The 25,627-nt window shown below is 54.6% G+C and overlaps 1 protein-coding gene and 1 pseudogene across 1 annotated transcript; both read left to right on the top strand.

Moving 5' to 3' along the window:
• The first annotated feature begins 1,414 nt into the window (after positions 1–1,414).
• Positions 1,415–4,953, top strand: LOC142365160 (ribosome maturation protein SBDS-like; annotated as a pseudogene).
• Positions 4,954–8,733: 3,780 nt separating this feature from the next.
• LOC142365159 (electroneutral sodium bicarbonate exchanger 1-like) lies at positions 8,734–25,422 on the top strand. The gene is made up of 25 exons (XM_075445716.1): positions 8,734–8,854; positions 9,207–9,342; positions 9,557–9,717; positions 10,225–10,410; positions 10,655–10,743; positions 10,876–11,033; positions 11,402–11,489; positions 11,977–12,123; positions 12,303–12,394; positions 12,684–12,858; positions 12,998–13,131; positions 13,464–13,709; positions 13,812–13,917; positions 14,817–14,978; positions 15,656–15,769; positions 16,113–16,274; positions 16,747–16,998; positions 17,745–17,813; positions 18,355–18,528; positions 18,628–18,812; positions 19,364–19,455; positions 19,735–19,924; positions 20,009–20,081; positions 24,583–24,597; positions 25,402–25,422. Exons 1-25 carry the CDS (start codon positions 8,749–8,751, stop codon positions 25,420–25,422), a joined length of 3,333 nt encoding a protein of 1,110 aa, XP_075301831.1. The 5' UTR covers positions 8,734–8,748.
• Positions 25,423–25,627: the final 205 nt, after the last annotated feature.

Below are 25,627 nucleotides of genomic sequence, written 5' to 3'. Positions count from 1 at the left end.
TTCCCTCCCCAGACCTCAGTACAATAATGGATCATCTTTTCTTTACTTTTTCCTCGCCTGGACGGCCAGTCCCCCCAGTGGGCAATCATTAACCCTAAGGGACTGTCTGGCGGTATACCGGGTAGCCTTATCCTTCCTCCTCGGCGAGCTAGCCCAATACTTCATCATCTTTTCTTTAGACTTATTTTTCTTCCTCAGCGAGCTATCCCAATACCTCATCATCAGCTCTAGAGGGCATCCTGGGGATACTCCTCCCCCTCCCCATGGGTGCAGGGGGCTTGCTTTTCCCCTGTCCCATCTTCCGAGGTACCTTTATTCACACACATACAGGCTCCCCTCGTTCGTGGCCCACGCCCTCGCGGGCAATGGGAACCGCACTACCAGAGGGTCCGCACTCGCTTCGCCCGGTGGACTACTAAGTCCGGTGGACATCTCAGTCAGTTGCACCTCGGGAAACCCACCCCGACCGAACGGAAACCTTTAATGGTACTCACGTGTCCGGGAGCCTTCGTTCGGCTCTTCATGCACAAAAATTACGGGGTACTGCAGGTTCTTTTGCTCAATTATCGTAATTTGGAAGGTTCGTGGATCCAGGATTTGGTAATGGCTCCCTCCAGAACACGGCTATCTGTAGATAGGGCACCTCCTGCCCTACAGGGGTCCGCACCAAAGGGCCTGGATCCGAGTCACGGCACCAAATTGTTATAGATGCTCGTGCTCAAATCAAATTGAGAAGCCAATTTTTCATTAACCAAAGTGAATTTATTGGCAAGCGATAAAAGAGCAAAACAGCGCTGGGCAGCCGGGGAGTCAGTGCTCCGCCAACGGTTCGCGCCAATAACGGATGCAGCCCCTCTTTTTATAGAGTTCCCATTTCCTGCATACGTGACTTTTGGTATTCTCTGCGTTGTGTTTGCGCTTGCGCGACTAGTTGCTAGGTGGTCGTTGTCTGCCTCTCGGTGGTGGTTGGGATGAAGGCCGAAGTCTTTCTCAGGCGTCCTGCTGTCTGCTCATTCATCCCCCAAGCCATTCTTTTGCTCGTCAGCAGATGGGCCATTCCCTTAGTTATTGTTCACTCCTCGGGATGTCTTCGGCTCCAGCTTAAGTTGCAAAAGAAACTCTAACACCCACATGCGATTTCATGAACAAAGTTAACCCATTCATCACAGGGTTTCTTCTCTTTCTCCATCAGCCAGTTTGAGAACAAATTTTATATGTATACAGTTATTACAGCCATCCCCTCAGGAGGGCATTCCCTCCCCCCTCCGCCACACCCGAGGGGACCCCGGGGCTCCCGGCCCTGCTGCCCGCCTCCCCCCGTTTCCCACCAGACGGCTCTTGCTGCGCCACGGTGGGCGGGGACGTCACGGCGGCGGCCAATGGGGAGGCGGCTCCCGCCCGCCCGCAGTCCGCCATGGCGATCTTCACCCCCACGAACCAGATCCGCGTCGCGAATGTGGCCATGGTGCGGGCGCGGCGGGGCGGGCAGCGCTTCGAGATCGCCTGCTACCGCAACAAGGTCCTGGGCTGGCGCAGTGGAGCGTGAGTGCTGGGCCCGGGTGGGGGGGGGAGTGCCCCGGGGCGCTGCGCGGTGCCGCCGCCCGGGCCGGGGCAGCGAGGCTTCGGCTGGAGCAGTTGACGGGCCCCGGCTGCGGCCTGAGGCGTTGGTGGGGTCCCGGAGGGGCTGGGGCTGGGGCTGGGGCTGGGGCTGGGAGGGCCCCTCCGAGGCCGCCCGGAGCAACCCCCCGCAGCGAGCAGGGCCGTCTGCAGCTGGCTCCGGTTGGTCGGAGCCCCAGGCGGCCCGGCCTGGAGCGTTCCCCCGCCGCCGGGCAGCCTGTGCCAGGGCTTCCCCGCCCTGGGCGTCGAGCAGTTCTTCCTTGCGGCCGCTCTCCGCCTGCCCTCTGGTCGCTGACAGCCGTTGCCCGCTGTGCTCTGGCGACAGGCCCTGCTCAACAGCCCGTCCCCATCTTTGTTCTCAGCCCCGGCGTCCGCCTTTCTGCCCTTGTTCAAAACGGGCACAACGTTCCTGTCTTTCCAGTCGGCAGGGACTTCCCCTGCCTGCGTGCCAGGACTTTACAGGTATCGTGGAGAGTGGCTTGGCAGCTCCATCAGCCCGTTGCCTCAGGACTGTGGGGGGCATCTCGTCAGCTCCTGTAGACTTCTGTCTCCTGTACGTCGAGGCTCCTCAGCTGGTGCCGGGCCTGATCAGCTTCTCTGGCGGCGGGAGGGACTCTGCTCCCCAGTCGCTGTCTGTCGGTCCGTCGGCTCGAGAGGTGTGGGCAGAGAGGCTGCCAGCGAAAGCAGAGGCAAAAGAGTTGCTGAGTCCCTCAGGCTGCTCCTGGTCCGTTGGTACCAGTTTGGCAGCCTTGCTCCTCGGGGGGGGGTGGGGTGGGGTGTGTCGCTTTCTTTGGCCTTCGTCTTCTGGCTGCCGTACCTGTAGGAGCCCTTCTTGTTATCTTCTTGGTATCTTCTGCTGTCTTCTTACAAGTTTCCTAACCCCATCCTGGTCTGTAGGGAGAGAGATCTTGACGAGGTCCTGTAGACGCAGACGGTGTTTGTCACCATCTCCAAAGGCCAGGTGGCGAAGAAGGAAGATCTCGCGCGAGCGTCTGGGATGGACGACCCAACAGAAATCTGTAGGACCGTAGGTTTCACCCGCTTTGCATCAGAAGAGCTTGGAGAAGGCTTTACGACTGGTTTACATAAGGCTTGCGCAGACCTGGAAGGCTGTCTTTTTACTGGAAGGTTTTTGTCGAACGCAGCGCTGGTGCAGGCCACAGGGTTGTTTGTCTGCTGAGAAATGGGTAGAAAGTGGTGGGACCGCGGTGGTATCGTCTTGCATTTTGTACCTGCATCTGGCTGGAGGAGTTCCGAGTGTCCTGTAGAAGACTCGGCTCCTGTGCACGGGTGTCTCCGGACACAGAGAAAAGGTGAGGCAGCGCTGAAGAGTTTCTCCCCTCCGATCTCTTGTGAAGGGTGCAGGGAGAGGCAGGGGGCGGTTGCTCTGCTTTGGACAGTTCAGTTCAGCGGTAAGGGCAGATCTGGTTTCTTGGTAGGATCGGAACTGTGGGGCTTGTTGTGGGCAGTGAGAATTGCAGTAAAGCTGCGCTTCTCTTTCTGCAGTGCAGAGTTTCTGTGGTGGGTGTTTTGTCTGAAGTCTTCCTGGTGTTGTCTGTCGTAATGATGTGCATTGTTCATAGGGTTCTTCTTTTTCTGCACTTCACGTCTAACCAGAGCATTCAAGCAGCAGTTAAATTTAACAGAGCGACTAGAGTTTTCACTCTGAAGTCAGATGGGAGCTGTTTATGAACTGGTTTCTTTATTTTGACTCTGCATCTTTTATCCAAAGGGGAGCTGCTGCAGGTATGGGACAAGGAAGGACAGACACAGCTGGAGCAGATGTTTAGAGACATCGCCACCACTGTGGCTGAGAAATGTGTGAATCCTGAGGCAAAGCAGCCGTACACCGTGATCCTTCTAGAAAGAGCCATGAGGGATATTCACTTCTCGGTCAAACTGCACAAGAGCACGAAGCAGCAGGTCAGGCGAGTTCTCTTGCACAGTCAGCTTCTGCGGAGAGGTGGGTGGTGTCTGCAAGTGTCGTTTCTGTGTGAGCAGTCAGCGAGGGATCCGCACCGCCCCAGGGCCTCAAGCCCGCCGAAGGAGCGCTCAGCCGGCTGGCAGTCGAGTGCTGGACCCAGGCGGCCTCTGAAAGTCGTGCCGTTTGTTTTCTGACCGTTGCGGGAAGGGGGGGGAAAGAAACTGCCTGAAGCAGCAGCAGCGCTGTGCCTGGAGCAGAAATAAAAGCCTGATGGTTTATTTTAAGTGAGGGAGCAGATCAGGCTTTGCACCTGAGCCCCAAGGCTGTTGGTGGTTCTGCAGTATCGCTGCTCCTTCACCTGCAGCAGAGTGGCGGGGGTCAGTACCCAGCGCTGTGTCGGCAGCTCATGCCAAGGCTTGGAGATCTGGACGTGGGCGGTGTTTGTGAAGCAGGTGTGTAAATGCTCTTTCTTCTGCATGTCTGTGCAGGCCCTGGACATGATCAGACAGTTGAAGGAGACCATGCCAAGGAACATGAGGAAGAATTTCTTCCCTCTGAGGGTGACGGAGCACTGGAACAGGCTGCCCAGGGAGGCTGTGGAGTCTGCTTCTCTGGAGATATTCAAGACCCGCCTGGACAAGGTCCTCTACAGCCTACTGCAGGTGACCCTGCTTCGGCAGGAGGGTTGGACTAGATGACCCACAGAGGTCCCTTCCAACCCCTACCATTCTGTGATTCTGTGATTCTGTGAAGGTGCTGGCATGAGGCTGCGAGTTCTTCTTCCAGCCAAGGAGGGGAAGAAACTGGAAGAGAAGCTGAAGCCCCTGATGAAAGTTATAGAGGGTGAAGAGTTCCAGGAGCAGCTGGAAATTGTAAGCGATAAAGCAGTCCGTGGGTTTCGTACGTGATTTGGCTCCACCTGTACGGGTTCCTAGAGGATGAATTAATACAGGGGAGTGGTTTAGAGAAGCTGCAAGTTTACCAGAGGTTCAAAGGGAGAGGTGTAGTTTTAGTTAAGAATTTCACAGAGTGCTAGTGATGAAGGCTTGTCAGTAGCCTTTGTTGCACAGAGATGGCTGCTCCAAGCTGAGGAGAAGCACAGCATAATTTCCCTGAGCAGTGACTCTGCTGCAACACTGAGAAGTTTCTCGGGAAGTGTGGAATGTTAGTGTTCAGTGTTTGGTGGGTCAGGGCTGTGTTTTGGCAGTGGTTAATGAGTTTTTTACTAAACAGTCTGCCGTAAAGCAAAATTTGGTATTGGTAAAAATCTGGCAGAGAACAGATTAGAATGGAGCAATCCCAACGCTGCGAAGACCTGTGCAGCATGGGTGAATGGAACTGCAGAGCCTCTGGGGAAAGGCTCCTCGGTAGAAGTGGCTTACCAAGTCTGCAAAGTCCTGCTTTGTACCTAGGGTTTGGGATTGTTTGTTTTTTTTTTTAATTTTTAAAATAACTTTTTTTTTTATTTTTTAACTTTATTTTTTAATTTAATTTATTTCCTTTTTCTTATTTGCCTGTGCAAGTCACTGTGCTGAGCTCTGTGCTGCAGGAGGGAGAGGACAGCAGAGTCACACTGCTCACCTCTGCCAGATGCAGGGCTGGGCAGGCAGCTCCGAAATGGGACTGGGGGGTGGATGAAGGTGGCGGCACAAGAGAGAAAACCCTTTAGGTCCCTCAAGCTGTGGTAAAAGCCTCATGCAGAGCCAGCACTTGTTTGGTTTGGGAAACTTGCTTGGCCACACCATAAAGATGATGGATTTTCAACGGGAATAAAAGAACCGAAACTGAACATGGGTTTGTCTGCACCCAAAAGTGAGCAGCTTAGATTTGAAAACTGGGCCACAGAGTTACAGTTTTATCCCTCTCTTCCATGCTACAACCATCACAACTAAAATCCAGGCAACGCGATTGAGGAAGTGTCCTGAGCTGCCCAGCCCAAAACCAGTGAGATTTGCCACTGCTGCCTATTCTGCTTTCTCTCACACAGAGCAGGCAGTGCACATCCTTTCACAACGTTCTAAAGCCAGAAGGAAATTGCCCGGTTTCTACCATCCTCAATCTGCAGTGACTGTCAGAGAATGTAAACTGGTTGGTCAGGAAACCAGAGCAAGAGAGACAGCCAAGAGCCCTGCAGAGCATCCCTCGAGAGCCAGAGCTCCACTTCCCAAAATCACAGGCCAGAGAAGGGTCAGAAATGACTCGGTGCTTCATCCTCTCAAGGGGGACACAGCACAGCTCCGGGCGCCCAACCGCCCCAGCTGCTTTGCCAGCAAAGCCTCGTGCTTTGAAGGAAGCCACCAGCTTCATTGCCCTTGTCTGGACGTGCTCCAGCACCTCAAGGTCCTGCTTGTAGTGAGGGGCCCAAAGCTGAACACAGGAGTCGAGGTGCGGCCTCAGCAGTGCCGAGCGCAGGGGCCCGATGCCTGCCCTGCTCCTGCTGGCCACACCATTGCTGATACCGGCCAGGCGGCCGTTGGCCTTCTTGGCCACCCGGCCACACTGCTGGCTCAAGTTCAGCCGGCTACAAAATTCTTGAAAGAGAAGTTAGTCAGATGTTTATTCAGCATGAGCAACAGTTTAGTGCTTTCCAGCAGCATGGGGAGCAGAAACCTGGACTGGTTTCACAAGCTTCTGCTTAGGTGCTGCCTTTGTGGGAGCCTTTGCAGCAGAAACAGCCGTTTTCTTGGTTGCCTGCTCAGCCTTCTTGGCCACATTTTGGCACGTTTGGAAGCTACAGTCAGTGTGCAAATCGGACCGCAGGATGCACCTTCCTGCTCCACCCCATCCCAAGCCGACGGGTCCACAACCCCGCAGCTCTATGAAATCCTGAGACCGTGCAGCAATTTCCTGAATGGAATAACCACTCCGAGTTGGTCGGAGTGGCCATCGGGGATGCTGCAATGGCCGGGGAAGGGCGATGGGATGCTCGGAGCATCTTGCCGCGAAGCTGGAGGGGAGTAAAGAATGTCGCTGATCTGGGCATTGGCGTACCATGCGGGGAGCTGGTCAGGCTAACGAGGGTTTATTGAAGCACCCGAGGGCTGGAGGCTGTGCCAAAGGCAGACCTTCCTGAAACGCCCTGATGTTCTCCAGGAGATGTGGATGGAAGTCAGTGCCGCCCCGTAAGGTGCCTTTTTGCCGTGGTTTGCACCCCAGTTTGCATTTTGGCAGCTTGTGCTTTTCAATACCCCCAAACGCTGCGGAGGCCTTTGGCCCCGGCGGGACGTGGCGTTTCGAGCCCAGTTCTCTGTTTGCAGAGTTTTGCTGGAAAACAGTGCTGGTTTGTCCCCATCCGCTAAGTTTTCCAAGCGGGCAGAGTCTCGGGGCGTGTCGCTTTGTGCGAGCGCCTGGGTGTGCATCAGAGCTGGTGACTTCATAAAGGGTCCCGCTCTGTGTCCCTGGAGTCGGAGCACTCTGGGTGCCACTGAGCTCCTCTCGGTGAGGGCTGTCCCAGTGTCACGGAGGAATCCGGCCCCTGACTGATCTTTTGCGTTCTGTTATCCCCCCAAACCGGTGGTGGACGTGAGGATGGACCGGAGCGGGGGTCGCCAAATGACCCTTCTGGAAGAGTTACAGGTGGGACGGCCAGGGCTCTGCTGAGGGGCCGAGTAGCCCCCAACCCTGGGAACACTCTCCCCCAGATCCCGTTGGCATTTCTGCGGAGCGCAGGAGGCTGGGCAGGGGGAGATGCTTTGTGCCGGGGAGGGCAGCCGTGGTCGGGTTTGGCGTCGCTGGTCGTGGGACGGAGGCAAAAGGTTTTGTGAGAGAGGAGGAGACTTTGCCTGTGTGGCCCGCGGGGCATTGGAAAGCTGCAACTCCCAAATCGCTGCATGGATTCCCAGTCTGACACCCATGTGAGGTGCTGGAGGTTCCTGAGGGCCTTTGGAGGCTGTTGGTGACCATGTCCTGTGGCCAAGTGGCATCTAGTGAGCCCTGCAGGTACCGCGTCTGGAGACGGAAGCTTGGTGTCCTCCAAAGCGCAGTTTTGGTGGGGTTTTTTTCCCAGTTTGGAAATCTGCTTTTGTGTTAGTTTTGTTTTATTTGGGTTTTGTTTTTTTTTTTTTTTCAAAAAGGAACTGGAAGAACAAAGCAGGAGCGTTGTCTTTGGTCTCAAACCCGGAGTCTTCTCCTCCTGTAGCAGAGACTCCCAGACTCCCATTGTGTATAACATAGGTGATGTTGTGGGCTGTTTTTTTTGGGTATGGGAAGAAAAACCTGCACAAATCCATGTTTTTAGAGGTGTGCCTGGAGGAGGAGGCAGGTGGAGACCTGATGTTCGTGGACTGGTGTGGTCGCAGGGGTGTTGGATGGCCGGGAAGCAGTAAGGGAGCTCTACACCCCGAGTCCCACCTCTTACCTTCTTCTCATTGCTGCACAGAGACCTGACGAAGAGGCAGTGATTGACCAGGGAAGAACGAGCGCTCTGGTCAACATCCACTATGAAACGGAGGCATTGGAAGGTGAGTCTGTGCCGAGATGCTGGCAGAGGGGCCACCAGCCCAGCGCCTTTTCCCGTTGCACAAAGTCCCTACAACGTCCCTTGCTCGGTGTCACAGCATGTGCAGCCAGGCGTGCCGTGCTTCTTCATAGAGCAGCCCAGTTATTTCACGTTATCAATACCGTGGGTTTTAAAGAGAGGGCCAAAGCCCCTCCGGAGGCCACGGTGTGAGTTTCAGCCACGGGGCTGGAGCACTGAGGGCTTGTTTTCTCACAGAGGCTGCTCCTGGCTGGGAGAGGTCAGGAGAAGAATCTGACGGCTGCAGGCATGGGGCTGTGGTTTTCTTTCTTTGTTGTGGAGTTCATTGTCACGGGACTGATTTGATCTTCTCTCGTTGGCTTGTGCCATGGAAAGATTTTAAAAAGCCTGACCTTGTGTGGCTGCGTAAGGAGCAAGTGTGGGTGTTGTCCAGCCGAAGGTGGAATTGGAGGAGAGGTTCGATACTTTCAGGGCCCTTTTAGATGACCCGGAGCCATCGCTCGTGGTCGCTCTGTTGCTGCAGAGCTCGAGTCAAACAGGCTTGGCAGAAAGGCCAGGTCTGTGGCATTTGGGGGTCCAGTGAACATCAAACGAAGAGCGGTTGGTGCTTTGTCCTGGGATGGCTGCACTGATTTAACCGTGGCATCTGCGTCAACCATCTCCGCAGCACCGAGAGCGCTGCAACTGCTGCTTTTTCGCAGGCCACCGGACCCTGTGCACGGGCGTGCGGATGCCGGTGGAGAGGCAGAGCCAGCGGCATGAGCGAGCCCACAGCCAGCAGCGTCAGCAGCTGGAGCGGGAGAAGGACTCTGCCCCGACGAAGCAGGGCTACCACCGTAAGTCCCGCCGTGGCCATCTCTAAACTCCTCGGGGCTACTTTTCTATGTCTTTGGTTTCTTTTTTTTTAAGGCAGTTAAATGCTTCCTGCATTTAGGCTGATCTTCCTTAGAAGGATCCATGCTTGAAAGTGGAAGCGTGGGGAAGGAAAGCTGCCCTCCCTTCTGTGGAGGTGGAATAGATGCTTCTCCTTCAGTGTGGCTGTGTGCAAGCCCGGACAGAGCCAGGGGAGAGGGCCCAGCCCAAGATTTCGGGCTGAGCTGGTGCTGCTCTGATGCCCACTTTGCCTGTGAGTGTGACGGGCCATATTAAAGCGCAGTAACGGGACGAGGCTTTGCCTTCTGCCCCCAGACAGCCCGTCCCAGCGGGTGCAGTTCATCCTCGGGACCGAGGAGGACGAGCAGCACGTTCCGCACGACTTGTTCAGCCAGCTGGATGAGATCTGCGTGAAAGAGGGCGAAGAAGCCGAGTGGAAGGAATCGGCAAGGTAAATGCGTGCTGCCGGCTGTGGTGGGACAGGGGTCCCCTCACCAGCAGCGCCCACGGGCTCTGCTTTCCGCTCTCACGGGCACGAAGCTTTTGCAGGTGCAGGTGTCGATACGAGCAGCCTTCTCCTCTTGCCACCCCGTAGCTCTGTTCAAGGGGTTGCGGAGCTGGGGCTGTTTCCTTGCAATGGGGCTGATGGCACCCGATGTCTGCAGGTGGCTGAAGTTTGAGGAGGACGTGGAAGATGGCGGCGAGCGCTGGAGCAAGCCCTTCGTGGGCACGCTGTCCTTGCACAGCCTCCTGGAGCTGAGAAGCTGCATCACCGACGGCACGGTGCTGCTGGACGTTTGTGCCACCAGCATGGGAGAGATTGCAGGTGGGCGCTGCGTCCCTGTGGGAACGGCCGAGCTCGGCTCGCCGCGGTGCCCTTCACTCCTGAATCAAACCCTGTCCCAGACGCGCGTCTTTTTCCAGAAGTCCCACTGTGTTTTGAAGTTGTGAGATGGTTTTGGGTGTTGACTGGTCGTGCAACAGTCGCACCAGCTTTTTCTTCCAATATGGGATGGTTTTGAAAGCCATTTGTGGGGTTGGAGAAGCGATTAGAGAATATTCTGCAGCCAGATGGGGCCTGAAAATGGCATTATTCAGAATGGGAAATGATTCTGTTAGCGCAGTGATGAAGAAGCAGCAGGATGGTGGGTTTTAGCAAACAACCATTGCTGCTTTCACTGCAGAGGCTGAACTGTAGTGAAATGCCTTGCTAAGCAAGGCTGATCCTGCGTTAGGGTATTCTGTGTGGCACAGCCGTCCCGGGGGGCTTTGTGGGTCAGGACCTGAGGGGGGTTTCTGTCCTGATGGCTTGGTTTCCCTTTGCCATCCCCAGACGTGATCCTGGGCCAGCAAGAGCACTCGACAGAGTTGGACGAGCACATGTGGGCGAGAGTTCGGGAAGTTCTCCTGAAGAGGCATCACCATCAGAAGGAGAAGAAAAGAAACCTTCTCCTGAGCATCTGCTCATATGTTGATGTGAGCAAGAGGCGGTCAGACCAGCAAACGCTCGCCAAGCCGGGTGAGGATTCCTGCAGGCGTTGGCCCCAGGAGAGGGTTTCTGCCAGGCTTTGGCCCCATTAGACTTGTAGTGGCAAAGAAGCAGCAACCTCATTGCACCCTGTCCCTCTCTCTGAGCGTGCGTTCTTTACTTTCTGTCTGTCTGTCTCTCTTGCTTCCTGCCCGCCTTTCTTTTGGCCTTTCATCCTTTTTTCCTTCCTTCCTTTCTTTCTTTCCTATCTTCTGTTCTTCCTTTCTTCTGTGAGCCCAAGCACTCACCCCTCATCCTTCTCCCACCTCCGCAGGAGCTGAAAATGGGGTGAACCAGGAGACGAGTGCAATGGATTTAAGCAAGGTGAGGCACTGGTAGCTGTCTTCCGCCTTTAGGGCCAGATTTGGTCTTGCAACCTTGTCTGCAGAGCGCGCTGCAGAGTGCTGTGGGCTTTGTTTTTGGGGTAACTGCCTGAGAATCGCTTGTCGTGCCCAGGCGGAGCTGCACTTCCTGAAGAAGATTCCCAGCGGGGCAGAAGCGTCCAACGTGCTCGTGGGAGAGCTGGCTTTCCTTCGCCAGCCCATCGTGGCGTTCGTCCGCCTGAGCCCGGCTGTCCTCCTCCCGGGCATGGCGGAAGTTCCCGTCCCAACAAGGTCAGAATGAGCAGCACAAAGTTTGCCTTTAAAACATCCTAAGCAAGCATCAGACTGCAGGCATCAGTTTGGCGTCCCGAGGGAACGAGGGCCGTGGGAGCAAGCACTTTTCTCCCACCCACATGTGCTCGCCTTTGTTTGTCCCTTCCCTGCTGTAGCCTTGAAAGCCATGGGCCAATTTTAGTGAAAGCTGGCCCAAAACTGAAATTTGTGGTTGATGTTGATGAATTTCAAATTCATTGCTGGAGTCGGTGAGCCTACCTGTCCCCTCTCGAGACGCGCTCTGGGCTGGGAGCTGCCAGGGCTTTCCTTGGGTGCTCTTTCAGCCCGGGCGTGGTGCTCTCTCTCATTTGACTTTTCTTGTCCAGGTTCCTGTTTGTTGTGCTTGGGCCGGAAGGAAAAGCCCAGCAGTACCATGAGGTCGGCAGGTGCATGGCTTCTATCATGACAGATGAGGTGCGATGAGATAAGAGAAATCAGTGGGTCCTTTTTGGCTTTCTTCACCTCTCCCTGTCTCTGTAGGAGTGAGGGAGAGGATGTGCTGTCCCAGCTGCCCGCAGCTTTCCAAATAGCCCAGCCCTCCTTTGCAGCCCAAAGCAAACCCATGGATTCGCATCACCCCCCATCCCAGAGGCTGCAATCCCACCGGGTGTGCATCCTGCCCTTAACCCTGGGGTGCCCAGCACGCTGTCCCCAGGGGTGGCATTGGCATGGCCAGCAAAGGCTCTGCTCTCTCAGCAGAGGTGTGCCACAGGGGATGGGAGCCTGGTGGAGATGATTCCAAATACCAGGATGCACAGCCTTTTCCTTTTGGGGGAACCTGTCCTGCCAGTTCCAGCAGGAAATCTGGGGAGAATTGTCTTGCCTTTAGGCAAGAGCTTATTGCACGGGTGAGGACATCTGAGATGGGTTGTCTTCTCACCAGGCTGTCTCCTATCGGCAGGTTTTCCATGCCGTTGCCTATAAAGCCAAGAACCGGGCTGACCTCGTGGCTGGAATCGAGGAGTTTCTGGATCAGGTGATGGTCCTGCCACCAGGAGAGTGGGACCCGTCAATCCAGATCGAGCCCCCGAAGAACGTCCCTTCGCAGGTGGGTGCTGCGGCGGAGGGAGGCGCGAGGGGGCCGGGCAGGATGGCCGACGGCTGGGGATGCTGCTCAGGGTCCCAGATTCACCAGGTCCCAGTTTGGCACAGTCACACAGCCGGAGCAGAAGCAGAACGAGCCAGTGGTTACAAATACATAGCTTTATCTTCTTGGTGTTTCCACAGGAAAAAAGGAAGATGCCAGGAGGTGTCAACGACAGTGCTTCTCGCAGCGATGTGGAGAAGCATGGTGGTCCTGAGCTGCAGCGGACGGGAAGGTGTGAGCTTGAATAGTTTGGGTTTTTTATCTGTTTTCCTCTACAATGTGAGCATGCCCCTCCGTTCTGGCTGTTTTTTGGGGGTTAGTTGGTTCAGAGAAGGGGCTGCACATCACCAGCTTGGTCCCCTGGGCTGGGCAGGTGGGAGATGTGGGCAGCTGGGCTCAGGCGCAGCGTCAGTGCACGCAGGGTTTCTTGCTCTGGGGTGGAAGCAGATGTGTGAATGCGTCCAGGTCGAGCTCTGCTGCTTCGTGGACATGGCACTGTGCATTTTTTCCCCTTCCTGCAGGCTGTTTGGCGGTTTGGTGCTGGATGTGAAGCGGAAAGCCCCATGGTTCTGGAGCGACTTTCGGGATGGTCTGAGCCTGCAGTGCCTGGCGTCCTTCCTCTTCCTCTACTGTGCCTGCATGTCCCCCATCATCACCTTCGGGGTATTGCTGGGGGAGGTGACCGATGGCCACATAGTGAGTGCCTCTCTCTGTTGGGTGGCATGGGGCAGGACACAACTCGTGCAGAAGTCCTCGCTGCAGTCACTTGGCTTTGCTTGGGTTTTATACTCCGTGCTGATCCATTGAGTCGCTGCTGCCTCTCTTCCCCGGACAGAGTGCCATGGAGTCGCTGCTGGGTGCGTCCATGACCGGCGTGGTGTATTCGCTGTTTGCTGGCCAACCTCTGACCATCCTCAGCAGCACTGGCCCCATCCTTGTGTTTGAGGAGATCCTCTACAAATTCTGCAAGTAAGGCTGGCTGCCATGCCTGGCTGCTGCGAGAGCCTTTGGAAGAAGGCAGTGATGGAGAAAAGATGTTTTTCTTGTATTTTTCTTTGTGGTCCTTGTTAGATCGAAGTTGTCTTTTGTGTCACAGACATTGCCGGCTGCTGCTTTAGTAGGTGATGGTGCAAGAGGCCTCGGTCTCTGCAGAGTGGATGGGGTCGTTTGGGGTTTTCAGGGTTAAAGCAAAGCAGCAGGAGGAGGAGAAAGCCCAAGGATGCGGCTGCCCAAGTTGGGCTGCCCAGGGAAGATGCGAGCAGTCGCTCCTTTCCAGCCTTGATTTTCTCTTGGTTTCCCAGGGAGCACTCGCTCTCCTATCTCTCTCTGCGGGCGTGCATCGGGCTGTGGACCGCCTTCTTGTGCATAGTGCTGGTGGCCACTGACGCCAGCTCTTTGGTGTGCTACATCACCCGCTTCACTGAAGAAGCCTTCGCCTCCCTCACCTGCCTCATCTTCATCTATGAGGCTCTGGAGAAGCTGGGTCACCTGCGAGAGACCTACCCTGTGCACACACCCAGCAAGCTTGACCTCCTCACCATCTACAGGTGGGTTTTTTCCTCCTACAAGGCTGCAGTGCCTCGGCAGGAGCTGAGGGCTGCACCTCCCTCGCCTTTCCCTTACCCCTGTCTTGGCTTGTCTCCTGCCAGCTGTAAGTGTAAGGCACCGGCCCAGCCCAGCAACGAAACGCTGCGTTTCTGGGAGAGCAACAAGATCAATGTGTCTGGCGTCACCTGGGAAAACCTCACGGTGACAGTAAGTGCCCCGAGCCACTGCTTCCTCGCGCCGCGGCCATGGGGTGTGGGGTTGTGGTGCAAAAGTCAGAGCCCTTTGTGTGATGATGGGCTTCCAGCTGTGGTAGTGCTGCTCTGGAAAGTCATTGCTTCAACACAATGCTTGGCTTTAACGCGCTTGGTCCACCTTGTCCAGAGCACCTTGTCCCCAACATGGTGGGTAATACCTGTCCTCCTCAAGTCGGTTCAGGACAATATTTCTGACTGGGAGCAAGGTGAAGCGGGTGGTTTGGTTGTTGTAGCGGTTGTTGGACTGGAGTTCATGCTTGAAGGTAGTAATTGGCTTCCTTACTGGGTTGGTAAGATCTCCAGGCCTTGCTCTCTGGTTCAGCGCTGTCTCTGGGTATGGGCAGAAATGTGCCCATCTGAGCAGGCTCTGGGACTGTTGTTGCTGGAAGCAGAGGCCAGGCATAGGATGGGAGGCTCTTCTGGACTTCTTCATCCCCTCTTGGCCATGTCCTGTGAGCCCTCCACCGGGAAGGGCCGATTTGTCTCTTCTCCTTTCCTATCACGGTTGTCTTAGCCCTCCTTCCCTGTTCCCTCCTTCTCTGTCCCCAAGAGTTTGCAGCATTTCCTTCCCCTCTGGTGTCATCTTCAGCCACGGTTCCCGGCCCTTCAAGCGGAGGATGTGCCATGGGTCTGTGACATAGTGTCCCATCACATCTCATCTCTCCACTCTCCTCTGTGTAGTTGGGTGTGTCCCTTGTTTGGCTGCTGCTGCTCATGAAATGGAAATCTCCATCGGCAGCAGCAGTTACAGGATCATGGATCTTGGACGGAGATCCTGAAAACACCGCAGTTATCCGAGGTTTCCTTGCTGCACGTGCACTGCCTTTGTGTCCTGACGCTCTGTTTCTCCAGGAATGTCAGTATTTGCACGGAGAGTTCCAAGGAGCTGCCTGTGGGCACAACGGCCCCTACGTGCCTGATGTCTTCTTGTGGTGCTGCATCCTCTTCTTCTGCACCTTTGTCCTCTCGAGCTTGTTGAAGAAGTTTAAAACCAGCCGCTACTTCCCAACCAGAGTAGGTAGAAGATGGTGGCCAGCAGCAGTCTCCACCTTTGTCTTTCAACTGCTTAGACCACGAAGCAGGATTTGCCAGTACTTGGTCAAGCTGGGCACCGTTGACCTTGAAGGCCAAGCTCTCCATCAGCTTGGATGTCCCTCGCTCATTTCCAGGAGGGCAAAACGACTGTAGCATTTCCCAGCTGCCTCGTGACCTGCCCCAGAGTAATGTTTTGCTCTGGCAGTGGGAAATCAGGTCTTCCAGAGAGGTTTTTGTTTTTTTCACCTTCTGTGCATGATGTTCTCACGGGGAAAGTTGATTCAAATGCGGAGCTGGCATAGAAAAAGAGACTGTGTCTTCCTTTTGAGGAAGAAAGAGTGCCACAGTGCCTTACTCCCGTTTTAGCTGTGAGTCTGGCTGTAGTGGCCAACATCTGCTTCCTTATTTTTGAATATGTTTTTGAAGGTTTGAATGAAAACATCCCTCTTCCACCAAATTAAACTTTTGTTGTCTTCTGACGGCAGATCTCAGAGTGACAAATGCAGCAAGATAACGTAAGCAAGGGATTTGGCTGCATGTCCTCTGAGCGGTGGGATTCTGTTACCCAGCCTTCATGTTGCTGATGTCCCTAAGTTTTCCGTCTCATGTTATGGCCTCGTTTGCGATGCCCCTTTCAGCTCTGGTTCTTGTCCCAGGTGCGGTGCACAGTGAGTGACTTTGCTGTTTTCCTCACCATCGTCATCATAGTGCTCATCGACTTTGTTACTGGGATCCCATCACCGAAGCTCCACGTCCCCGATATGTTCAAGGTAAGGGGGTGTTTTTAGCATGGAGCAGGTTTTGGCCCTTGGGACTGCCGGGGCGCAACACGGCTGTGTCTGGAGGAGATGCTGTCGGTGTGACCATCTCCTCTTGCATGTGCAAGTGCCTTGTCTCCTTCTGGACAGGAGAGGCCCACCCCCAAAGTAGATACCTCCAGGAGAAGTATGTCTAGGTGCTGGCAAAGAGGCCTCTGGCACTGCTGAAGCCCATGGGAGAGGGTGACCTGGAGGCAGGGCTGGGAGATGCTCTGACCCTGGGATGGAGAGGAAAACGCAGGCGAGTGAAGTGGCTGGGCCAGGAGAGGATGCTGATGTGTGTGCTTTGTTGCAGCCTACCCGAGACGACCGCGGGTGGTTCATCAACCCCGTTGGACCCAACCCTTGGTGGACGGTGTTGGCTGCGCTCATCCCAGCTCTGCTGTGCACCATCTTGATCTTCATGGACCAGCAGATCACTGCCGTTATTGTGAACAGGAAGGAGCACAGGCTGAAGGTAAGGGGCTGCAAGAGATGAGCCCATCCCCAACCCACTCGGGGCTGCAGGTGTGGGGAGAAGCTCCTGTTCCAAATGCTTTGCGAAGGCATTGGTTTGGGACAATGTCAGGCTGCGTGGCCGGAGGCCCTCCTGGCTTGCTGATGACACAGGGAGCAAATGACAGGGGAGTTCAGAGGAGCGATGTCTGGGGGCGACAAATTAAGCTTTGAGCAAGATTGAAGAGTCCCATCTTACTTGCAAGTGGTGGAAATTTCTTTTGGAATGAAAAAAATAGTGGGTTGGGGTTTTTTTGAGAAGTAGCTAGCACACCAACTCCCCAAATGCACTTTGTCTGCACTCCTGCCAGATTTTAATTGCTGTAAGTTTTCAAGGATGCGACCTGCGCTGGAGTAGGGTTTGAGCGTGAGCTGCGACGCTGTCCTTGCTCTTGTGCTGTGGGATGCTCTGTTTCTTGTTTTGCTTCCCCCAGAAAGGATGCGGGTACCACCTGGACCTCTTGATGGTGGCCGTGATGCTGGGGGTGTGCTCCGTGATGGGGCTGCCCTGGTTCGTGGCCGCGACCGTGCTGTCCATCACCCACGTGAACAGCCTGAAAGTCGAGTCTGAGTGCTCCGCTCCAGGAGAACAACCCAAGTTTCTGGGGATACGAGAGCAGAGAGTCACAGGCTTGATGAACTTTGTGCTGATGGGCTGCTCGGTCTTCCTCACCTCTGTGTTAAAGGTAAGAGGAAAACGCAAAACACCCACCAACCACGAGCTTTCTGGCGGTTGTAGAAAAATAGTGTCCTCTCTGCAGGCCAGAGTGGTTGTGGAGCGGAGGAGGAGGCGATGCCAAACCCTGGGGCTTGAGGCATGGTGGGAACCAGCCTTGGTTCTGCTTCCCAGCCCTTCAGCCCCAGCGTGGTGTGCTCGAGGCAGGCCAGCACACAGCTGCCTTCATTTGCAGGTGTCTTTCAGGCCCATCCGTCTTGATGGGTTACAGCTAAGCGTATTCAGAGCAGTACATCTACTCTCTTTGGGACAGGCAGCGCTTTATCCGTTGCCATTTGCTCCCCCCAGTGCCTCAGAAGAGCCGTTCTCAGCAGCTAAAGAGGCTGCGATCATCCCCGTGGGCTTCCTTGCCCGTTCCTCCCTCAAAGTAATCTCATCTCTAGGCTCCAAGGAGGCACGGCACGTTTGTGTGTTGCCACAAGAATATGTAGAAATGCTTTTCTGCCGTCACAGAACACGGCATACGGTAGCATGGGTGCAATGCCTGATTTCCCTCCAACCTAAGCCCAAAGTTCAGCTGAAAGCAGAGCATTATCGCACTCGCTCGCACAAAATCTCTCCTGGTTCAAATCTGACGCATCTCTAACCCTGTGGAAGCTGGAAAGCTGTGGGCAGTTTTAGGCAGTGGCTGTAGGAGAGAGGGGTAATGCTGCAAATGCAATTTAAAAAAAGAAATGGTTGCCTTCCTTTTTTCAGTTCATACCAATGCCCGTGCTTTATGGCGTCTTTCTCTACATGGGGGTGTCGTCGCTCCGAGGAATTCAGGTACGGCCAGTCTTACAGCGCGCAGCGTGTCGGCTCCCTGGTGTTTCACCTCTGTAGAAGCAGGAACAAAGCAGTGGTGTGGGAAGAACCTCCCCGAAAGCAATCTGTGACAATACTTTGTGTAAGAAAAAGCTTGGTGGAGGCACGGGAGGTCTGCAGGGCTGGGAGGACCAGGCCAGTTGATCCCTCTCGGTCTCACGGTTCGGGGCAGGTCAGTGTTTGGCTAGGTGAAAATGAGGGAGTGGAGGTCAAAGGGAAGATAGTTCCTACCACCGCTGGAAATCCTTGCTGGGGGACTCAGTGGGCCGAGAAATGCTAGTAATAGAATACCGTGGAATAATTGCTGTTTGGTGGGCAGCTCTGATGGGCAGGCCGGTGAATAGCTGGAGCGAAGGGAAAAGGGGTGCTGCTCCCAGGAGGAGGATGGAGGGATCCAGGGTTTCTCACGGCAAGCCAGATCCTGATGACTCCCTGCGCATCTCCACGGGGCCAGAAGCTTTCCGCAGTCGCAAGACGGCAGCTTTTCCCTCTTCTTTTGCAGTTCTTCGATCGCTTGAAGCTGTTTTGGATGCCGGCCAAACACCAGCCGGATTTCATCTACCTGCGGCACGTCCCCCTGCGAAAGGTGCATCTCTTCACCTTGATCCAGCTGATCTGCCTCGTCCTGCTCTGGGCCATCAAGGTGTCCCATGCTGCCATCGTCTTCCCCATGATGGTAAGAGCCGCTGTTGCTGGGCAGCAGGAGGTTTTCAGCATTGGTGGGAGGTGTGGCATCATCTCAGGCCTGATTGCATCTGCCCTCTTCTTGGTGAAGGTTTTGGGTCTCGTTTTTGTCCGCAAAGCAATGGACTGGTGCTTCTCAAAGCGAGAGCTCAGCTTTCTGGATGACCTGATGCCAGAGAGGAAGAAGAAGAAGTGGGACGATGCCAAAAATGAAGGCAGAGAAGAAGAGGTAATGCTCACCGGGTGCTCGGGGCTCGGCGTCTCCCTTGAGCTGTGGCATTGCCTGTTCTTATCACAGCTTGTCTTTAAATGTTGGGGAAAGATCAGAATGAGTAGCAATAGATCCTAATAGCCTTGATCCACCTCGTAATGTTTTCTCCGTAAATTAGCAGACAACACTTGACTAGAGGTATAATTTTTAAAAGAAGTGTTTTGGAATAAGGTGGATGAAATGCCTGCAAAGTAGCTACAGGAAAACCCATGTCCAAAGCAATGCCTCCCACCACAGAGGGTAGTGTTGCACCCAAGGGACATCCGCAGAGCTCTGTCTCAGGAGGGCAGAAGAAACCTTGGCAGAATGAAGCGGGTAAGCCTTTTCTTGCCGGGAGTGGCACTGCAGGCTCCCTGCTGAACGGCCCCCACAAACGGAGGGAGTGTCACCCTGCCGTGTGAACATCGTGTCCCCGGGTGAGGCCTTGGAGGAAAGGGCTGATGCAGACCAGCCAAAGGGATCTTGTCTGCAGAGCTGAGGGAGCAATTTGCCAAACGATCCCTGATGACTCCCGGGCGCCCCTTGCCACCTGCTGACGCTGCCATTTCTGGTTTAGGCACAAGTTGCTTCGCCTCCAGCCACCCCAAGGACACCGGTCGACTCCCTGGTATACGCAGAAGGACCAAAGAGCCTTTTGGAGGATAGAAGGTAAAAGGAGTCAGCTCTGGTGAAATGCAGAACTGATTCCAGTTGATCCTGGCTTCCCCTATCTAATCCCACTGTGGGATGGAAAGATTTGCAGGCTCCCCCCAGGAACATGAAAATGGAAGAAAAAGAAAGAGAGAAGAGGCGTGGGCAGAGCCGAGGGAATTCCAACAAGAGAAGAAAAGAAGGAAGACAGAAGAAGACGGGGACTGAAAAAAGCAGGAGGGTCCAGAAAGTGAAGCAGCCAGATGTGTGCCGGGCTCTGCTGCCCGTCTTTCCCAGCTCTGAGCACTGCTCTGAAGCAGTGCAGCTCGCTGGCGAGGGACGGCGAGGGCTGGTGCTGCACAGGGTTTGGGAAGAACCCCACGGCAGCTCCCCAGGGGCTCCTGATGGAGCCCCGCTGCCTGGCACAGGGGCATGGGGGCTCTCTGCGCATGCACAGCTCTGCGAGGGCATCGCCCGTGGGGACAAGGTGCCAGAGCCACCGCGTAGCCACTGCCAGCAACAGCTCTGTCTGCTAGGCTGTCGACAGCTCCCTGTGCGCTGTGTTCCCCAGAGACAGGGGAACCGAGCCGCGGCTGCTGCTGCCTCTGTGCATTGATCAGTGCTTTCTGACCGTGTCGCTGCAGGTGCCGATTTCCTGCTCCTGGCTGAGCCCCTGCAACTGCCGGGCTCCCGCACTTGGTGACCACAATAAAACAAAATGAAATCATTAACTGCAATAAGGAAATGAAATAAAAAGAAAGAATTAAATGAAACAAAATGAAATAATAAAATGAAACGGAAGAATGGAATACTGAAATGCAGCAAAGTATGAAATACTGAAATGCAATAATTAAATAATGAAATTACAACAGAATGAATAGAAAGAATGACGTAATACATTCTTTAATTCCATTTGATTCATTCATTTCATGTAATTTCATTCTCTTTTAATTTCTTTCATTTAATTTCTTTTTTCATGCTCTCATTTCATTGTTTCAGTTCATTCCTTCATTCTCAGCCACCACCTCCCTTATTGTCATCACTCACCGACAAAATCTGCGTTGTAAAATATCTTACAGCTAATTAAAATTATCCTTTCCTTCCCAAATCTTTGTTCTTCTCATGCCCTCAGACTAATGTGGTAATGGTCATATAATTATCCTGTAATCACCACCAAAGGCAAAGGGGACATGAGAGCCCCCGGGGAAGCAGGGTTACCCAGGGAGCATCCCGATGCCGTCCCTTCCCAGAAGCACATGGCAGCACAGCACACGCTGACCCCGGGTGTCCTTACAGCAGAGCCCCAGCTGCCCCGCTGGAGCACAGAGACCCGGAGGGGAGGAGGAGGAGAGACGCTATAGGCAGCCTGTCCCCTCCTCAGACACCCCCGGGCACCGAAAGGCCCCTGCGCCCTGCCAAGCCGGCAAGTCGCCACTCGTGCCGTGGTGCAGAGGCGGCCACCTCCTGCGTGCTCTGGGCTGGCGCAGCCTTGCCCTGAGCCGGGGGAAGGTTCCCTGTGCCTCCGTCCAGAGTCCTCACCTGCAAAGCCTCATTTTCAGGGCCAAAATCCTCATTTTCAGGGCCCCAACCTGTCTGTTCTTGCCCACAGCCCTGTGTTTCCCTCTCCCACTTCAGCACTCTCCACAGCTTCCCCAGGAGGGGACGTGAGAGGGAGGTGCTGAGGTCTTCTCCTGGGATCCATTATTTATGGACTATTCTCCCCCAAAATCAAATCCCCGTGAGGTACACATCAGACTTCCCCATCCTTCCGCATTACCCACCGGGTACACCCAGGTCCTTGAGCAAAAGCAATCCCGTGGACGGGCTTGCTTTTGCCCGAGGCAGGACTAACCCAAACTGTCTTCCCTAACATGTTCCGCATGTGCACTACAGGGACTTTATCCCCCTTCTACGGGGTGCTGAGGTTTTGACTGGGCAGGACCAGCCCGCTTGGTGGATCCTCTGGTGTTAACCAACCAGGTGGCCTTTGCTAAATGGGTATCCCAATTTTTGAAAGTCCCACCCCCCATTGCCCTCAAACTGGTTTTTAGCAGCCCATTGTACTGCTCGATCTTTCCAGAGGCTGGTGCATGGTAGGGGATGTGATACACCCACTCAATACCATGTTCTTTGGCCCAGGTGTCTGTCTATGAGGCTGTTACGAAAATGAGTCCCGTTGTCCGACTCGATTCTTTCGGGGGTGCCATGTCGCCACAGGACTTGTTTTCCCAGGCCCAGGATGGTATTCCGGGCAGTGGCATGGGGCACAAGGTAGGTTTCCAGCCATCCGGTGGTGGCCTCCACCATTATGAGCACATAGCGCTTGCCTTGGCGGGTTTGTGGCAGTGTGATATAGTCAATCTGCCAAGCCTCCCCATATTTATATTTTAGCCATCGTCCTCCATACCACTGAGGCTTTACCCACTTGGCTTGCTTGATTGCAGCGCACGTTTTACATTCATGGATAACCTGTGCGATGGTGTCCATGGTCAAGTCCACCCCTCGGTCACGAGCCCATCGGTATGTCGCGTCTCTTCCTTGGTGGCCCGAGGTGTCATGGGCCCACCGACCTATAAAGAGTTCACCCATATGTTGCCAGTCCAGATCCACCTGAGCCACTTCAATCTTAGCAGCCTGATCTACCTGGTGGTTGTTTTGATGTTCCTCAGTGGCCCGACTCTTAGGGACGTGGGCGTCCACATGACGGACTTTCACAGCCAGCTGCTCCAGACGGGCAGCAATATCTTGCCACAATGGGCAGCCCAGATAGGTTTTCCTCTGCGCTGCCAGTTGTTCTTCTTCCGTTGCTGCAGCCACCCCCACAAGGCATTGGCCACCATCCAGGAGTCAGTGTAAAGACAGAGTACTGGCCACTTCTCTCGACTGGCAATGTCTAAAGCCAGCTGGATGGCTTTCACCTCTGCAAACTGGCTGGACTCACCTTCTCTCTCGGCAGTTTCCGCGACTTGTCGTGTAGGGCTCCATATGGCAGACTTCCACCTCCGCTGCTTCCCCACAATACGACAGGACCCATCCGTGAACAGGGCATACTGTTTCTTATCTTCTGGCAGCTGATTATACAGTGGGGCCTCTTCAGCATGTGTCACCTCCTCCTCTGGCGAAGCTCCAAAATCTTTGCCTTCTGGCCAGTCCATGATTACCTCCAGAATTCCTGGGCGACTGGGGTTTCCCATTCGGGCGCGCTGGGTGATCAGCGCGACCCACTTACTTCATGTAGCATCAGTGGCATGATCCGTGGAGGGGACCCTCTCTCTGAACATCCAGCCCAGGACCAGCAGTCGTGATGCTAGGAGGAGCTGTGCTTCAGTGCCCACCACTTCTGAAGCAGCTCGAACGCCTTCATGTGCTGCCAGAATCTCTTTTTCAGTGGGAGTATAGCGGGCCTCGGATCCTTTGTATCCCCGGCTCCAAAACCCCAGGGGCCGACCTCGAGTCTCCCCTGGTGCTTTCTGCCAGAGACTCCAGGTTGGGCCATCCTCCCCGGCTGCAGTGTAGAGCACGTTTTTAACATCTTGCCCTGACCGGACTGGACCAAGGGCTACGGCATGAACTATCTCCCGTTTAATCTGTTCAAATGCCTGTCGTTGCTCAGGGCCCCATTCAAAATCATTCTTCTTCCGGGTCATGTGGTACAGAGGGCTTAAAATCTGGCTATAATTTGGGATGTGCATCCTCCAAAAACCTACAACACCTAAGAAGGCCTGTGCTTCCTTTTTGCTGGTTGGTGGAGACATAGCTGCTATTTTGTTGGTGACATCCATTGGGATTTGTCGGCGCCCATCCTGCCATTTTATCCCCAAAAACTGAATCTCTTGCGCAGGTCCCTTGACTTTACTTCGCTTAATGGCGAAACCGGCTTTCAGAAGGATCTGAACTATTTTCTCCCCTTTCTCAAAAACTTCCTCCACTGTGTCACCCCATACAATGATGTCGTCGATGTACTGCAGATGTTCTGGAGCTTCACCCTTTTCCAGCGCAGTCTGGATTAGTCCATGGCAAATGGTGGGACTGTGTTTCCACCCCTGGGGCAGTTGATTCCAGGTGTACTGGATGCCTCTCCAGGTGAAAGCAAACTGTGGCCTGCACTCTGCTGCCAAAGGGATGGAGAAGAATGCATTAGCGATGTCAGTTGTAGCGTACCACTTGGCTGCCTTTGACTCCAGCTGATATTGAAGTTCTAACATGTCTGGGCATGGCAGCACTCAGCGGTGGTGTGACTTCATTCAGGCCATGGTAGTCTATTGTCAGTCTCCACTCTCCAGCAGATTTTCTCACTGGCCATATGGGACTATTAAAGGGTGTGCGAGTTTTGCTGATCACTCCTTGACTCTCCAGCTGGTGGATCAGCTGATGAATGGGGAGAAGGGAGTCTCGGTTGGTACGATACTGTCGCCGGTGCACCGTTGTGGTTGCGACTGGCACCTGCTGTTCTTCCACCCTCAGCAACCCCACAACGGAAGGATCCTCCGAGAGACCAGGCAAAACGGACAGCTGTTTAATTTCTTCCGTCTCCATAGCAGCTATGCCAAAAGCCTACCGATACCCCTTTGGGTCCTTGAAATACCCTCTCCTAAGATAGTCTATGCCAAGGATGCACGGAACCTTGGGGCCAGTTACAATGGGGTGCTTCTGCCACTCCTGCCCAGTGAGGCTCACTTCAGCCTCCAGTACACTCAGCTCTTGGGACCCCTCTGTCACTCCCGAAATGCAAATGGACTCTGACCCTTTGAACTCTGATGGCATTAAAGTACACTGTGCACCAGTGTCCACTAGAGCTTTATACTCTTTTGGATCTGACGTGCCAGGCCACCGAATCCACACCGTCCAATAAACGCGGTTGTCCCTTTCCTCCACCTGGCTGGAGGCAGGGCCCCTCTAATCCTCGTCAGAGAATTTGCTGCTCACCTGCTGTAAAAATGACTTGGAGGTCCCCTCCAGAGGATCGGAATCAAGGTCAAACTGTCTGCCTGGCCTGGAGAGCTGGCTGCTGGAAACTGGAGCGGCATTTTTCCTAACAGAATCCCCTTTTGTGATTGTTTTACCTCGCAACTCACGCACTTGTGCCTCTAGACTTGAGGTGGGTTTTCCATCCCACTTCCTCATGTCCTCTCCGTGGTCTCACAGGTAGAACCACAGCAGGTATAACCACAGGGTGCCCCGTGGTGTGTAGCCTCTGTATTCCCTCTCCTGAGCAGAGAAACGCTTGCCCCTAATAGCTAAGACACTGGCCCGTACAGGTGGGGAGTAGGACATGTTCTCTTTGATTCGCTGCACTTCCCGGGCCAGTTTCTCCACAGCTGAGACAACGGAGGAAGAGAGACTTTCCTCATATTGCCGGAGTCTGACAGCCATCTCATCCACTATAGGTGCCTCTTTACCTTTCCAGTTTACAACTGCCAGTGAGTCGGCATATGAGGATGGTGCGCTCCGCACAAACTTCCTCCACATGGATGCTGTGCACTGGACTTCATCTGGGTCTGTGGGTACCTGCTCATCGTCTGGTTCATTATAAACCAGCTCCCACACAGCTAATTCCCTCAAGTACTGAATACCCCTCTCCATATTGGTCCACTTGCCAGGATAACATACAAAATCGTCGCTGAAGGGGTACCTCTCCCTCATGCATGACAGAAGTCTCCTCCAGAGGCTGAGGACTTGTTGCTTCTTCCCAATGGCCTTGTCAATGCCCCTGTCCCTGGCCAGGGATCCCAGCTGCTTGGCTTCCTTGTCCTCTAATTCCAAGCTGCTGGCCCCATTCTCCCAGCACCGCAGCAGCCAGGTGACAATGTGCTCGCCTGGGTGGTGGCTGAAATCTTTCTGCATGTCTCACAGCTCGCCCAGGGACAGGGACCGGGTGATGATCTCTGTCCCTATCTCCCGTGATGACCCTGGCTCATCGTCATCCCTCCCGGAGTGATCTGCTCTCTTTGCGTCTTTCTTTAGTTTTACAGGGTCGACTGCTAGTGGCACAGGTTGGTCATTGGGCTCAGCCGCAATGCCTGCAGCTGGAACTGGGGCTGGAGCTGCTGCCGTGCCCACCGGGGGAGCCAGGACAATGCCAGTGGCTGCAGCAGCAGTGGTGCCGGTCGGGAGGGTTGTGACTGCCTGCTGGGCTGGAGGGGCTGCAGGGCCGGCTGGGGGGGCAGCGCCAGTGCCTGCCGCTTCGTTT

This window comes from Opisthocomus hoazin, chromosome 32 (genome assembly GCF_030867145.1).
Source record: "Opisthocomus hoazin isolate bOpiHoa1 chromosome 32, bOpiHoa1.hap1, whole genome shotgun sequence".
Lineage (NCBI taxonomy): Eukaryota > Metazoa > Chordata > Aves > Opisthocomiformes > Opisthocomidae > Opisthocomus > Opisthocomus hoazin.
The sequence above is the reverse complement of the archived record's forward strand: the minus strand, read 5'-3'. Positions and strand labels throughout refer to the sequence as shown.